Raw genomic sequence first — 15,876 nt, forward strand, 5'->3', positions numbered from 1 at the left:
GTACGGTGTACATCACAAATATACTTCATAACACCCCTGAAGAAGGAAAAGTTTATCCAGAAACGCGTCGGGTGTATTATTATATGGGTTATTATTATGTACCTGCTCTCAGTCTCAACTGTAACCATATGATTGTACTCTATTAGCTTTTAGACGATTTCTGAAAACCCTCCTCTTCAGAGAAGCCTATCCTACCCACACCTAACAACTCAACCTCCATTTTATCCATCAGCCCATCCCCCTCGGTTACTGTCTTTTGTTTCACTTGACCCTCCCTTCTAGATTGTAAGCTCTAACGAGCAGGGACGTCTGATTCCTCCTGTATTGAATTGTCCTGTAACTGTATTGTCTTCCCCCACACTGTAAAGTGCTGCGCAAACTGTTGGCACTATATAAATCCTATATAATAATAATAATAATATGATGATGTCTTTTTTGGGCTAGCCACCCGTATTCTCTATGTGTGGAAATGTCATTATAATGGGGGACTTTAATTATCCTGATATAGACTGGGCAGAAGGAACCGCGCATTCAGCCAAGGCTAGGCAGTTCCTAAATGTTTTGCAGGACAATTTCATGGGTCAGATGGTGAATGCACCGACAAGAAACAATGCGGTACTTGACCTACTGATTACCAACAATACAGACCTGCTCACGGATATAGAAATACGGGACAACTTAGGGAACAGTGACCATAGGTCAATTGGTTTCAGTATTAATTACAGTAATAGGAAACACAAGGGTAATATAAGGACACTGAATTTCAAAAGAGCCAATTTCCCTAAACTGCGCTCGCTGCTAGAAAATATCAAATGGGATAGAACCCTGGGAACAAAGAACACGGAGGAAAAATGGGAGTGCTTCAAGAGCATACTTAACAAGGGGGTGGGCCAGTGCATTCCACAGGGAAATAAATTTAAAAGAGCAAAACTAAACCCTGGGTGGCTAAACTCCAACATAAAAATGTATATTAGAGCTAAAGAAAAGGCCTTCAAAAAATACAAGACTGAGGGGTCATTGGCAGCATTTAAGCACTACAAAGAGTGTAATAAGAAATGTAAAGATGAAATCAGGGCGGCTAAAATAGAACACGAGAGACATATAGCGGAGGAGAGTAAAAAGAACCCCAAGAAGTTCTTTAAGTATATAAACAGTAAGAAAGCGAGGCCAGAACACATTGGCCCCATAAAAGATGATAAAGGAAAAATGGCCACAGAGGACAGAGAAAAGGCGGAAGTGTTAAATAATTTCTTTTCTTCAGTCTTCACAAAGGAATCGGGGGGCTACACGAACCCAGCTTGTAAGGCCGAACTAAATAATACACCTCAGGAAGTGCCGCCATGGCTAACAGAGGATAGACTTAGAGCTAAACTAGAGAAACTTAACATAAATAAATCCCCGGGACCGGATGGCTTGCACCCAAGGGTTCTTAATGAGCTCAGCCAGGTGATTGCCAGACCATTATTCTTGATCTTTAAGGATAGTTTACAGACAGGTATGGTGCCAGCTGATTGGAAAAAAGCCAACGTGGTACCAATATTTAAAAAGGGGCCGAGATATATCCCGGGTAACTATAGGCCGGTCAGCCTAACATCAGTAGTCTGCAAAATTTTGGAGGGGATGATAAGGGACCACATACAAGACTTTAGTAATGAAAACGGTATTATAAGTAGTAATCAGCATGGATTCATGAAAAATCGTTCATGCCAAACCAATCTATTAACCTTCTACGATGAAGTGAGCTGCCACTTAGATAAAGGTAAGCCTGTGGATGTGGTGTATCTGGACTTTGCAAAGGCCTTTGACACCGTTCCCCACAAACGCTTACTGTACAAACTAAGGAAGGTAGGTATGGACCATAAGGTGAGTACCTGGATAGAGAACTGGCTCCAGGGGAGAGTCCAGAGGGTGGTGATTAATGGGGAGTACTCTGATTGGGCGGGTGTGGAAAGTGGGGTCCCCCAGGGTTCTGTCCTGGGACCAATCCTGTTTAATTTATTCATAAATGATCTAGAGGAGGGGATATCTAGTACAATCTCAGTATTTGCAGATGATACTAAATTAGGCATGCCAATATCTTCTATGCAGGATGTGGAAATCTTGCAAGCAGACCTGAACAAAATAACGGGGTGGGCAACTACATGGCAGATGAGGTTTAATGTAGAAAAATGTAAAGTAATGCACTTGGGGGCCAGTAACCAGAAAGCAAGCTACTCACTAGGGGGGGAACCTCTGGGTGAGTCTAGGATGGAAAGGGACCTGGGGGTACTGGTAGACAACAGGCTTGGAAGTGGCATGCAATGCCAAGCCGCTGCAAGCAAAGCCAACAGAATACTGGGTTGTATAAAAAAGGGGATTCACTCCAGAAATAAAGAGATTATTCTTCCACTCTACAAAACTCTGGTCCGGCCACATCTGGAGTATGCTGTCCAGTTCTGGGCACCGGTCCTCAGGAAGGATGTGCTGGAACTGGAGAAAGTCCAGAGAAGGGCAACAAAAATAATTAGGGGAATGGAGGACATCAGCTATGAGGAAAGACTACAAGCACTGAACTTATTCTCTCTGGAGAAGAGACGATTGAGGGGGGATATGATATCAATGTACAAATACTGTACTGGCGACCCTAGCATAAGGAACAAACTATTCAGAGTAAGGGAATACAATAAGACACGTGGCCACTCACTAAAACTTGAGGAAAGGCGGTTTAACCTTAAAGTGCGTAAGGGGTTCTTCACTGTAAGAGTAGTAAGGATGTGGAATTCTCTTCCACAAGCAGTCGTATCAGCAGGGAGCATTGATAGTTTCAAAAAACTATTGGATGGACACCTTAAAGACCACAACATACAGGGGTATACAATGTACGGTTAGCAAACACACACACACATCATAGGTTGAACTGGATGGACTTGTGTCTTTTTTCAGCCTCACTAACTATGTAACTATGTAACTATGTAACTATGTGTTATATGTACCATTTTTCTTATGTCAATTTATGTGGTTTTTATAATAAAATTATATTTTTTATACAAAATTCAATACTTCTAATTGAAGACCTTAAAAGTCCCACCGGGGGGGGGGGTTCTCCTTTTTTCTATTTTACTAAGGGATGTTGGTCTTGCCTTCAGTCTCCTTATGTCCCTAACCAGCCCCAATGCATTCCTGCTGTGTGCTCGACCGATGCCGGCACCTGTCTTCCGGTTGCCTTCCCTGCGAGCGTTGCGACACAGCGGGGTGGAACCGGCGGCAAATTCAAAAATGTAAATACACCAAATGAGATGATACAAAGCTGTGATCCTAACAGATTACACTGTATGATGCCATTTCACCACAGGATTTCACCTGGTGACTTTTCCAGTGCCCTGCCTGTGCTTTTCCAGTTCTTTGTGCCTGTAAAATAGAGAACGACCATGGCGTCCAAAAAGCATTCTTTTTGCGTAAAAGCGCTTTTAGATGAACTGGAAAACAGTGCCAGTGAAACTGAGTTACTTGAAGAACTGAGCAATAGTGATTCGTGGGAAAATTGGTCATCAGGTACGGAAAGTGACGAAAGCGACAATCCTAATGTCTCTTTCTGGCACAACGCTCCATTGGTAATTCTGAAGAATCATTTGATATACTTCCCAAATTCCACCATCGATGTGCCAGAAAGAGACATCAGAATCGTCGCTGTCCTCACTTTCCGTACCTGATGACGAATTTTCCCACGAATTGCTATCGTTCAGTTCTTCAAGTAACTCCATTTCGCTGTCGCTGTTTTCCAGTTCGTCTAAAAGTGCTTTTACGCAAAAAGAACGCTTTTTGGACGCCATGGTCGTTCTCTATTTTCCAGGCACAAAGCACTGGAAAAGCACAGGCAGGGCACTGGAAAAGTCACCAGGTGAAATCTTGTGGTGAAATGGGATGATACAGTGTATTCCGTTAGGATCACAGCTTTGTATCATCTCATTTGGTGTATTTACACTTTTGAATTTGCCACCAGTTCAACCCCCCTTCGTCGCAATGCTCGCAGGGAGGGAACCGGAAGGCAAGTGCCGGCAATCGGCCATGCACAGAGCGGGGAGAGACAGTGAGGGGGAGCCCAGGCAAGGTGAATTACATTGTGGGGTAATCCCGAGTGTAGCTTGGGGTTACCGCTTTTGGTACTCAAAATTAACCCCGAGCCACACTCGGGAATACCGCCAGGGAGGTTAATGACCAGACCATTTTCTGAGATTCGCCACTGTTACTTTAACTGACAATTGCGCGATCGTGTGACGCTGTACCCAAATAAGATTTATGTCCTTATTTTCCCACAAATAGAGATTTCTTTTGGTGATATTTGATCACCTGTGCGATTTTTTTTTTTTTGTGCTATAAACAAAAAAAACGACAATATTCAATTACAAGCTAGGGGGTCCCGAAAAATAACTGTATTCAGAAGTGGGTCTTGGCCCAAAAATTTTTGGGAAGCCCTGATCTATATTATTCAATTGTCAGTGGTCATAATGTTATGGCTGATCAGTTTACAGTACATACATACACAGCACAAGGCCATGTTCACACTGCAAGATGTTTCTCAGGGCTGCAGATCCTCTGAGCTCCACAAGGTGGTGATCTCACGTCTACCCAGACAGAAAGTCTCTATGGAATACAGACAGGAAGTGATGTCAGGTACAGACAGGGTGAGAGGTGAGTCGGGAGGAAGTAAAGAGGAGACGTTGCTGAAGGTGGCAGCAGATGAGGTAATAAGATCTTATTTTCTATTTACACCCAGTAACCCCCCGTCATGTCCGGTCTCTTCCTCCATAGTCACTGTGACGTCTTTTATCTCCAGCAGATGATGATACACACATATATAGTGTGGAAACCTAGATTAACCCCTTCAGGGGCAGAACATTTACACACTTTCGGGGCCGGAACATTCTCTTCATTTTGGAGATAAATTCTAGTAATATGTTCCTCTAAACAAACAGCACTGATAATAAATAGACAAGACAATGACCATCCTGACTAGAGATGGGCTCGGGCGTGTTCGAGTTCACACATACCCGATCGCGCCAGGAAGCCGACACTTCACTCCGCTAATCACAGGCAGTGAGACATTTCCCGATCCGCAGCTACACAGATCAGTAAATGTCTCACTGCCTGTGATTAGCAGACTGCGGTGTCGGCTTCCTGGCGGGATCGGGCACGTGCAAACTCAACCACGCCCCAGCCCATCTCTAATCCTGACCATACATGGCCTACAAAGGGCAATTATTACACTACACAGGCAGCAAATGGGCAATCATTACAATATGCAGCCAACACAATGATGGAGCGCAGGGGTCAGGAGTATGGAGCCCCTTACATTGCTGGTCAGGAGGAAGAAAACATTCCCCAGCCTGCCATGAAGAATATGTTCCATCATTGGTGTCGGAGGGAGGAAAATACTGAGGGCTCTGAGGGAAGTAGAGGAGCTGAGGGGATGTGAGGGTTTAGTGAAGCTGGAAGACTTTAGGGGCCTCTCAAAGGGTAATTTATCTGAAGGACTCTGAGAACCTTGAGGGGGTAGTCAGGCTTCAGGACTCTGAGGGAATAGGGGGCTGGAGGGTTCAAAGGACTCTACAGAGGGGGGTCTATGATTGTCCTCCCACCCCACCTGCACTTATTTTTCAGACATTACAGAACTGGCAATCTTAACCATCCTATTGTCCCACTGGTCATGTGATTTGTTCTGGAATATTATGTAAGATGAAGAAGGGAATTCCTTCATTCGTTGGTGAGCACTTGTTCTTAGAGGAGTTCTGTTTCAGCTGCAAACCAGCTCAGAAACCAAACAAACCCAACAGAGAAAAAGGAAATTCTGATCTGACAGGCTAAGAGGGTCCAAGGTCCTCCAAGATGTAACAAACCCGAAACAGTCCAGATTAAATGTATTCTCATGGGGAGAGTAGTTCTTAAATGTACAGCAACTCTCCGATTACCACCCTCAAATCCACATCCTATTATTGTGACCAATACTATCCAAATAATTCTTACTTTCATTTCCCCAAATTATCCGTCTACAAGGAGACCTGTATAGATCAAATGATGGCACCAATGAGGATGGAGGAGGACCGGAGTCACATGACTGAGAAGATACTAAACCTCACCCTGGAGATCATCTACCTGCTGACCGGAGAGGTGAGGAGGATTCTGGGAGGTCACATGACATCATTCTTATCTCTAGTAATAAAACACAGACCTGACTGGACTGGTGAGGAGGATTCTGGGAGGTCACATGACATCACTCTTATCTCTATAAATAAAACACAGACCTGACCAGAGAGGTGAGGAGGATTCTGGGATTCTAACATAATATTCCTATTGGTTCTTCAATACAGAGATTTCCTCTTCTGAAGTCAGGTGATCATATGACCATCACAGTGCCTCCATGTGACTCCCTAAATCCTGAGAGACACAACATGCAGATGATTCTAGAAGTCACCAAGAAGATGATGGAGCTGCTGACAGGAGAGGTGAGCGGTGCTGGGAATTCTGGGACATTATCCAGTAACAGACAAGAGATGTGTCTGGATGGTGACTGTATCATTGTGTGTGTCAGGTTCCTATAAGGTGTCAGGATGTCACTGTCTATTTCTCCATGGAGGAGTGGGAGTATTTAGAAGGACACAAGGATCTCTACAAGGACGTCATGATGGAGAATCAGCCGCCCCTCACATCACCGGGTAAGAGGAGACTTTATTGTAAAGGAGAGAGCAGTACGGAGGGTCCACCTAGATCCCCCATCATCTGATAAACACATAGAAACAATGTATTCAGTCAGTGTGTGTGTTTCCTACAGATGGATCCAGTAATGGGAACCCACCAGAGAGATGTCCCCGTCCTCTGTATTCCCGGGATTCCACACAGGAAGGTCACACCATCCCTCACCATCATCAGGTAGATGAGGAACAATCACTGATAGTATCATTAGGATCTGTACATTATCTGCATTGTTACCATTGATGTCATTTTTATTATATATTCAGAGTGGAAACCTCAGAGATTCTAAAGTTGAGGATAAAGCAGAAGAAGAAGAGACGTATGTGAGGGATGATCAGCAGTCTATGGAGGAGGATGGAATAACGGGGACATTTATAGAGGAGGACACTCCTACAGAGATCAGCACAGGTGGGTCATTAACACTAAATACATTCCTCCACCCATACTGCTCACTGATTGGTCCAGAGTAGAGCAAGGACTGGGTGATATCAGCCTGTAATACCCTGGTCACTTTCCTGAGCTGTGTTCCCCGTCCTGTATTCCTGTATTTCTCTCGGATAATCTTCCTTCTCTGTGCTGCAGACACAATGTATGTCTCTAGACTGGATTTATGGGGATTCTGGGGTTCAGCTGGAAGCAAAATGTTCATTTTCACCAGAGGAGTTACCAGATCTAGGCACCTGGGGTCAGGGTCAGGACAGGGGGTGGGCAAGAGGGGCGGCCGTCCTGGGCACTGTATTATGCGAGGGGGGGGGGCACCGCAAGGAAATTGAGGGGGGAAGGGATCTGTGTTGGGAGGAGGAATTTAAGGAGCAGCAGGGGCTAAGAATTGTTAAAGGAAAGTAAGTTTGGGTGTGTGCTAGAAGTGGTGATTCATGGGTGATTTGTGTTGGGAGGGGGTGGGAGAAGGGGATTTGTGCTAGGAGGGTAAATTTTGGGGGGCTTGTACTAGAATAGGTGATATAATAAAGGGGGGATTTGTACTAGGGGGCGGATTCTTTTCGCTTACATCCTCTGACAGACGCAGCCACTTCATAGTTTCCTCATAAATGGGTAATGGCGCCCTCTGCAGGAGCAGGCTAGGCAGTGAAGGGAGAAAACGCTGCTCCAGGTGTGTGATGGTAGCTTAGAGGTGGAATATCCCATAGAGTACTAGTCCCTGCCCGCCTCCGTGGAAAACTTGTAAGAAAAGAAACGGCCGCACATCCAGGAATTCCAATTGCCTTTAATTTCCAAAGTGATGACACCAAACACAACAGGGTCTCGTAGACGTGTTTCACACATACATCTTGTACTTAATCATTACAATGACCACAACAGCCTATAGACGTCTTAGGGATCGGTTCCAGCAACATGTTTACAGTATAGAGAAGAATCTGTCTACTAATGTGGCCAAACATTTCAACGGGTGCCACAATGGGGACAAAACAGCTATGCGGGTCCAGGTTATTGAAAAGGTCAGGGTACCAAGGCGGGGGAGGGGGGGGTGATGCATTCCGATCCCTATGTCGGAGGGAAGTATTCTGGATATTCCATCTGCAGAGTCGCATCCCACTCCGGCTCAACTTCGAATGGGATGTCAGTCATATTTATGAATGAGCCCCACTGGGAACCCCTCCATACATTGGGATGGATGCCTTCTATATATATATATATGTATTGTCCATCTTTATGCATGTTTGATTATGTACTGCATTTGTCCCTCCTCTGCTGTGGATTTTTATATGATCAATGATCCTTTATCGATTATTATGTTTATATTTTTGATATCTCCTGGTACTCTTATGTGGACACATTGGTTAAAAGCGGACACTATGGCGTGTGGGTACCTGTATACATGATTTACAGTGATTTACCACACATTTTTTACAACTTTATTGAAACATATGTGTCCATACAGGTGTTATAATGGAGATGTTTTTTTTCATGATGTATACGTGGATGCATTAGTTTATGCATCCTTAACCACTTAAGCCCCAGCCCTATTTCAGACACTTTTTGTTTACAAGTTAAAACCAGTATTTTTTCCTAGAAAACTACTTAGAACCCCCAAACATTATGTATATTTTTTTAGCAAAGACTCTGGAGAATAAAATGTCGGTCATTGCAAAATTTTTTGTCACGCGGTATTTGCGCAACGGTCTTTAAAACACCATTTTTTTGGAAAAAATTTGAAAAATCACATTTCACTGCATTTAAAAAATACTAAACAGTAAAGTTAGCCCATTTTTTTCTATATTGTGAAAGATGATGTCACGCCGAGTAAATAGATACCCAACATGTTACGGTTTAAAATTGCGCCCCCCCCCCCCCCCCCCCCCGTGGGATGGCGACAAAAACTACGGTCAATAGAGATCTCAATAGGCGACGCTTTAAATTTATTTAACGGTTACCAGTTTAGAGTTAGAGTGTAGCTCTTTTTTTTTAATTATTGCCCACGCTCTGGCGATCGCGGTGATACCTCACATGTGGGGTTTGAACAGCGATTTCATTCGCGGCTCGACTTGCGTATACTTTTTTTTTTGTGCGCGAGCTAACGGTGACGGGGGCGGCTAAATTTTTTTTTTTCCTATTTATTTTTTATTTTCTTTAAACTTTATTACAGGTTTTTAAAAAAAAAAAAAAAATCTGATCACTTTTATTGCTGTCACAAGCAATGTAAACATCCCTTGTGACACCAATATGTAGTGACAGGTACTCTTTATGGAGGGATCGAGGGTCTAAAAGACCCCAAACCCCTCCACTACCCTTCCCTGTATGCAAAACACCGAAAACTGCATTTTTACATACAGCCGTTTTTCAAATCTGCCGCCTTTTGCAGCACAGTAACCCGGAAGTGACGTCATGGACGCCGCCTCCGGGTTACGTCATCGGAGACCCGATCGATGCCGTTTCCGGCATTCATCGGGACTCCACCCAGCCAGCGGATGTGCCGGCTGGGTGCTCGGGTCTCCTGGTGGGACGGGAGCCCCGAGCAGAGCCACGGAAGGCGGCGGGAGGGGGGGGACGTCCTCTCCCGCCCCCCCCCGGGTAACGATCGAGCGGCTCCCGAGCCGCATCGGTCGTTACCGACGGAAAGCCGACCGTCGGCTTCAAACTTCGGTACCGGGATGATGCCTCTAACTAGAGGCATCATCCCGGTATAACCCCGCAAAGTGTACCGACGTACCGGTACGTTAGAATGCGGTCAGTGGTTAAGGTGGGAATAGTCTATTCCATGGAGGAAATAATGATGTTATGTATATGTCTTTTGTACATGCATGTGAAATGTATCCATGTGTGTGCAGGTGTGCAACTGTATGCACATATGTGCGTATTCCAGATAGATGTTTTTACATTTACTATAGTTTTTTCTCTTTCTTTTTTATGTTGTATGTATTCACATTTATTTTTTCCAATATTTCATTGGTGTTTTTATACAATTTTCTATGTGATTGTTGGTCCATGTCTTTGTGTGTATGGGAGAATTCACGATATGCACGGGAACTTGGACCTTCAGTTTGATTTTGTATTTGAATCTCTATTCAGATGCTCTTTGGGGCTGAAGTTAGGTGATTAATTGGGCTGTGCACAACTGCTGATTATCACCGCCCCGGAACACCTGCAACTATTGGGGCGGTCTATTATTTAAGATCTATAGGCTGTTGTGGTCATTGTAATGATTAAGCACAAGATGTATGTGTGAAACGCGTCTACGTGACCCTATGTTGGTGTCTTTGGTGTCATCACTTTGGAAATTAAAGGCAACTGGAATTCCTGGATGTGCGGCCGTTTCTTTTCTTACAAGGCTAGGCAGTGAAACTTAATTAAAAAACTTCAACTAGACACACCCTTAGGGGCTGTCCCTTCAGACATTACCCCAGACACATAGAGCTTACTAATCAGTTTCTTGCTGCCTAGCTTAGGAGTAGGACCTAGGTTCTCTGCTGGGACTCCGGTCTCAGTTTTTTATTTTCTTTGAGAAATGTTTATGTTTATTTTTCCTTTAGGCCCCATTCACACTAGTGCGACTTGTCCCGCGATTTTGGACCGCAAAATCGCATGACAAGTCGTTTTCCATTATTTTCAATGAGCCCCATTCATATCAGTGCGTTTTGAAGTCGCACCGACTTCAAAGTAGTTCCTGCACTACTTTGCCACGATTTTAATGCATTTTGAGGCATATAGCCTTGCCCATGCTTTCAAAATCGCGGCAAAAATCGCGCCGCGAAATCGCTGCAAAATTGCGTTGCAATAGTGTGAAAGGGGCCTTACTCACTATCGCTAGCTAGTGTCAGGGGCATCCTCCTGGTGAACTACAAGTGACAGCACTGGATTATCTAGATCCTTATGGTACCCCAGCCTGGCCAACGAGCGTGTGCAGGTTGTGTTCAGGCGCAGGCCTCGCCACGAAGGTGCCCCGACAGAGGGGACGAGCCTGCGAAGAGCACCTTCACCGGGACACATCAACCTGGAACGCCCTGAGTTGCAGCGTACCCCTCTTGGCTGACATCACCCCCATTCAGTGTGGGAGGCGAGCTGTATCGGAGCGGAGCCTGCGTTCCATGGTATGGTGAGTGATGCTATGCCCCCTGTGTCCCTGGGACAGTCATGTGTGGGGAAAATGTGGGCCCTCTTCTGGGGATGTCAGAGCTGCAGTCTCTGTAAGATCTCCCTGGCTGGTCAGCCGAGACCCTGCCTCCCTGCTCCATGTGGGGGCGATCTAGCGGCGTCCTAAGTTTGGGGGGGTGTATTGCTCATACCTTGTCCTGGGGGGTTTCCTGTGGTGGATTCCCACAGTGGCCTAGTTCCCTGGGCTCCTGATTGCTGGCGCTGTTTTTGGCCGCTATTTTGGGTGTGGGCAGCCTGGCTGAAATCAATGTAAGGGCAGCAGCCATTTTGTGCCTTGCTGTGTGTTGGCGCCGTTTTCTGGCGCCATCTTGGATTTGGGCAGGCCGTATTGTGAGGGCCGTAGCCATTTTCCCTGTGTTTCTCCTATACTTTCTATTGGCACCATGTTTGTGTGGCTCAGGGCAGTTTGGCCTCTAGTGATGTTTGGTCACCTCCTCCTGCCATTTTCACTTGCTGCAACACAAGCATGGAGAGCGGTTGCTGAATTTTTCAGGCACAGTAAGGGGGTCTTTTGGGTCATTCCTTCAGACACATTTAGCTTAATCAGTTTAATTACTTCTTAAAGGGGTCTCCAGTGGCAGCGCGGGATAGCAGTGCGGGCCGCTACCACGGATTTAAAGGGCCAGCGTTCCTTTTTTTATTTCTTTGCCAACATGAAGTCCCAGAGTGACAATTTACCCACTGATCTTGTGTGTGCATCTGGGACATCTAAGTCACCTTCCCTAGCCTCCTTGTCTGCAGCCATTGAAACTTTGGCACCCAAAGTTGATCTTGTCATGTCACAAGTTAATATTCAAAAACGGTCTATGCCCTCTCAGTCTTCTGATTCAGAGCCTGATGTGGTTGCCATGGACACTGCCCTCCCTAAAGGGATCCCTGTCCTCCAACTTGGATGGTGAGAACAATGATTCCTCCTCCGCTGCTGCATGGGGAACCCATTTTGGTTGAAGCACTGGTTCGCTCAGTCAGGGAGACTTTGAATATTGATGATGAGCCCACCCAGTCAGGAAGGGGGTTGTCTTTGGCTCCCGGAAAGCCCAGAAGTCGGGTCAGGTTTTCCCCTGCCCCGAGGTGTTTCACGATATTGTGAATGAACAGTGGCGGCGCATTAAGCACATGCTGGCAGTGCCTAATCGTTTTCAATGCCGTTACCCCTTTTCGGACCCAGTTTTCAATCGCTGGACAGTGTCTCCTAAGGTGGACCACACTGTTTCCAGGTTGAATAAATCCATGGTGGTGCCCGTGGAGGACTCCCCGGTGTTTAAAGACCCGATGGACAGGTGCATGGAATCACTTTCCCGCCACCTGTACTTGTTGGCGGCCTCACTCCTCAAGCCTGTGTTCGCTCCTGTGCTGGTTTCACAGACAGTTACAGAATGGATCAAGGTGCCTAAGAGCAACTTGCTGGCTGAGTCGGTTCCCCCGACTCTCATTGAGCTCACGGATCAAATGGCCCAGGCCTTTGTGTATCTGTGCGACACGGCCCTGGACGAGTCTCCTCTGGTCGGAAGAGTTTCTGCGGTGGGGATTGCACTCCGCCACATGGTGTGGCTTAAGAGCTGGTCGGCGGACCATGCTTCTAAGAAGACCAAGTCTGATCTCCCCTATTTGGGGGAATGCCTTTTTGGAGACTCCTTGGATGAGATGATCAAGGGTCTCGCAGGGGGTAAGAGTACTCTTCTCCTCCAATCCGTGAAGGGTAAGGCACCCCGAGATAAGTGGGGACCTTCCTTTAAGGCTCACCGGGGGCTTTTTCGTGCCTGAGGGGCGCAGGAAAAAGGTACACCATTCAGACTCTCCGGAGAGGACGAGCCGGATGGGCCAGAGACTAGCCAGTCTGGCTCTGCAGATGATTCCTCCTCTGCATGAAGGGAAACCCTCACCCGATTCGGGTATCTGGACGATTTCCTGTTGAGAGCGGGTTATCACCCGACCCTGTTGGGCGATCTGTCGATCCTTCTCACCGATCTCTGTCCTGGAGCTCATGGCGTTCATTCTCTGTTTGCTCCTTTGGGCGCCTCGGCTGCACGGTCTCCCAGTTCGAGTACAGTCCGACAATGCCAAGGCTGTGGCTTACGTCGATCATCAAGGGGGCACCAGGAGTGCCTGGCTGGCCCAGGAAGTGGCTGAAATTCTGACTTGGGCCGAGGCGCTCATTCCAGCTCTCTCCGCTGTTCACATTCCTGGAGTGGAGAACTGGCAGGCGGACTATCTGAGTCATCAGTCCTTGGATCAGGGGGAAGGGTCCCTGCATCCAGAGGTGTTCCGATCCCGGTGGGGGACAGCGGAAGTGGATCTGTTTGCGTCTCGTCTGAACAGAAAGGTTGAAAGGTTTGTGGCCAGGGCTCGAGATCTTCTGGCGCGTTGGTTGTGCCTTGGCACTGGTATTTGCTGCTTTTTGTGCCTTTCCTCCGATTCAACTGTTGTCAGAGTTCCTCCGCAGATTGGCGTTGGAAGAGGAGCAGGTAATTCGGGTGGCCCCAGACTGGCCTCGCCGGTCTTCGTACACAGACCTTGTAAAGATGGTTGTCGAGCCTCTGTGGTGGCTGCCTCTGAGGGAATATCTGCTGTCTCAGGGGCTGGTCTTCCATCCTGCTTTCTGGTCTCTGGCTTTAACGGCTTGAGAGTCAGAGGTCTCTCCGATGCGGTGATTCCTGCCTTGCTGAGCGCTCTGAAGGCTGTCTCCAGGAAGAGTTATCGTACCTGGAAGGCATTCTTTGCCTGGTGTGAGTCGCAGGGGTTACATCCTCGCTCCTTTTTCGGTGGCGGGGGCATTGGCTTTCTTGCAGAAAGGAGTGGACCAACGTTTGGCGTTTTAAAGGTCAGGTGTCGGCCTTGGCCCTTTACTTCCAGCGTTCCTTGGCAACTAATTCACTTATTCGCACCTTTATTCAAGGGGTGCCTCATCTGGCTCCTCCTAGGAGATCCCCTTTGCCTCCGTGGGATCTGAATATGGTTTTGTCCGTTTTGCAATGACCCCCTTTGAAAATATCAGAGAAATCTCTCTGCCTGTGTTTTCCCAGAACGTTGCTTTTCTGGTGGCTATTACCTCTGCTCGCAGTGTGTCTGAGTTGGCGGCTCTGTCCTGCCGTTTGCCTTATCTGGTCGTTCATGGGGATGAGGTAGTTCTGCGATCCAGCCAATCCTTTCTCCCTAAGGTGGTGTCTGCCTTCCACCTCAATGAGGTTATCGTTTTGCCTTCGCTTTGTGCAAAGCCCTAGCATCCCAAGGAATTTGCTTTGCATTCGCTGGATGTGGTCCGGGCGATCAGGGTTTACCTGTTAGCACGGACTCTTTTAGGTAGTCTGGTTCCCTGTTTGTCCTTCCTGAGGGACCTCGTAAGGGTTTGACGCAGCAACCATTTTCAAATGGATCAGCCAGACTATTGTGCAGGCCTATTCACTGAAGGGTCAGGTTCCTCCTTTCCCTGTGAGGGCATTCTACTAGAGTTATGAGTGCCTCTTGGGCTTTTCGCCATCAGGCTTCTGTGGCTCAGGTGTGTAAAGCGGCGACCTGGTCGTCTGTGCACACTTTTACCAAATTCTACAAGATTGACGTGATGGCATCCTCGGATGCTTCCTTTGAGTTTTACAGGCTGCGGTTTGTTGAAGAGACTTGCTTTTCTCTTCCTGGGGAAAATTTTTGTTTCTTAGGTTAGCTCCTGTTGGTTGAGCTTCTGTTGCCCTGTTGGCTACGTTTTTTTCTGGCCTTGTGGACACGTTACTGTTTTGTTGGTTGCATTTGTTCCCACCCATTAACATCTACACTGCTTTGGGACATCCCAATTGTGATGAATCTAGGAGGACTTAAGAGAAAATAGAATTTTTGTAAGAACTTACCGTAAAGTTATTTTCTCTGAGTCCTCTGACAGACGCAGCCCCCGCCCCTCTATTTTGGGGTTGGTTGTATTTCCTGTACTGCTTGCTACGAAACTGATTAGTAAGCTCTATGTGTCTGGGGTAATGTCTGAAGGGACAGCCCCTAAGGGTGTGTCTAGCTAAAGTTTCTTTAATGAAGTTTCACTACCTACCCTGCTCATGCAGAGGGCACCATTGTTGCATTATTTATATAGGATATTCGGTATATGTATGTGTATAAATATATACAGGGAGTGCAGAATTATTAGGCAAATGAGTATTTTTGAGGATTAATTTTATTATTGAACAACAACCATGTTCTCAATGAACCCAAAAAACTCATTAATATCAAAGCTGACTATTTTTGGAAGTAGTTTTTAGTTTGTTTTTAGTTTTAGCTATTTTAGGGGGATATCTCTGTGTGCAGGTGACTATTACTGTGCATAATTATCAGGCAACTTAACAAAAATCAAATATACAGTATACCCATTTCAATTATTTATTTTTACCAGTGAAACCAATATAACACCTCAACATTCACAAATATACATTTCTGACATTCAAAAACAAAACAAAAACAAATCAGTGACCAATATAGCCACCTTTCTTTGCAAGGACACTCAAAAGCCTGCCATCCATGGATTCTGTCAGTGTTTTTATCTGTTCACTATCAACATTGCGT

General features: G+C 46.2%; 4 protein-coding genes across 4 annotated transcripts in view; 3 read left to right on the forward strand and 1 right to left on the reverse strand.

Annotated features, from left to right (window-relative positions):
• LOC309549119 (uncharacterized protein) overlaps positions 1-15,876 on the reverse strand; it is a 2,919,967-nt gene that overhangs the window by 2,563,645 nt on the left and 340,446 nt on the right. The window lies entirely within an intron of this gene.
• Positions 1-15,876, forward strand: part of LOC309549117 (uncharacterized protein) — a 4,285,597-nt gene that overhangs the window by 2,452,984 nt on the left and 1,816,737 nt on the right.
• The window catches only part of LOC309549127 (uncharacterized protein), a 193,389-nt gene that overhangs the window by 50,288 nt on the left and 127,225 nt on the right, over positions 1-15,876 (forward strand). The window lies entirely within an intron of this gene.
• Positions 6,022-7,196, forward strand: LOC309548686 (uncharacterized protein; the record flags this gene model as incomplete). The annotated part of the gene is made up of 5 exons (XM_082248648.1): positions 6,022-6,144; positions 6,345-6,479; positions 6,566-6,689; positions 6,806-6,903; positions 6,993-7,196. Exons 1-5 carry the CDS (start codon positions 6,049-6,051, stop codon positions 7,194-7,196), a joined length of 657 nt encoding a protein of 218 aa, XP_082104774.1. The 5' UTR covers positions 6,022-6,048.

This window comes from Pelophylax lessonae, assembly GCF_965119305.1.
Source record: "Pelophylax lessonae genome assembly, chromosome: 3".
Classification (NCBI taxonomy): Eukaryota; Metazoa; Chordata; class Amphibia; order Anura; family Ranidae; genus Pelophylax; species Pelophylax lessonae.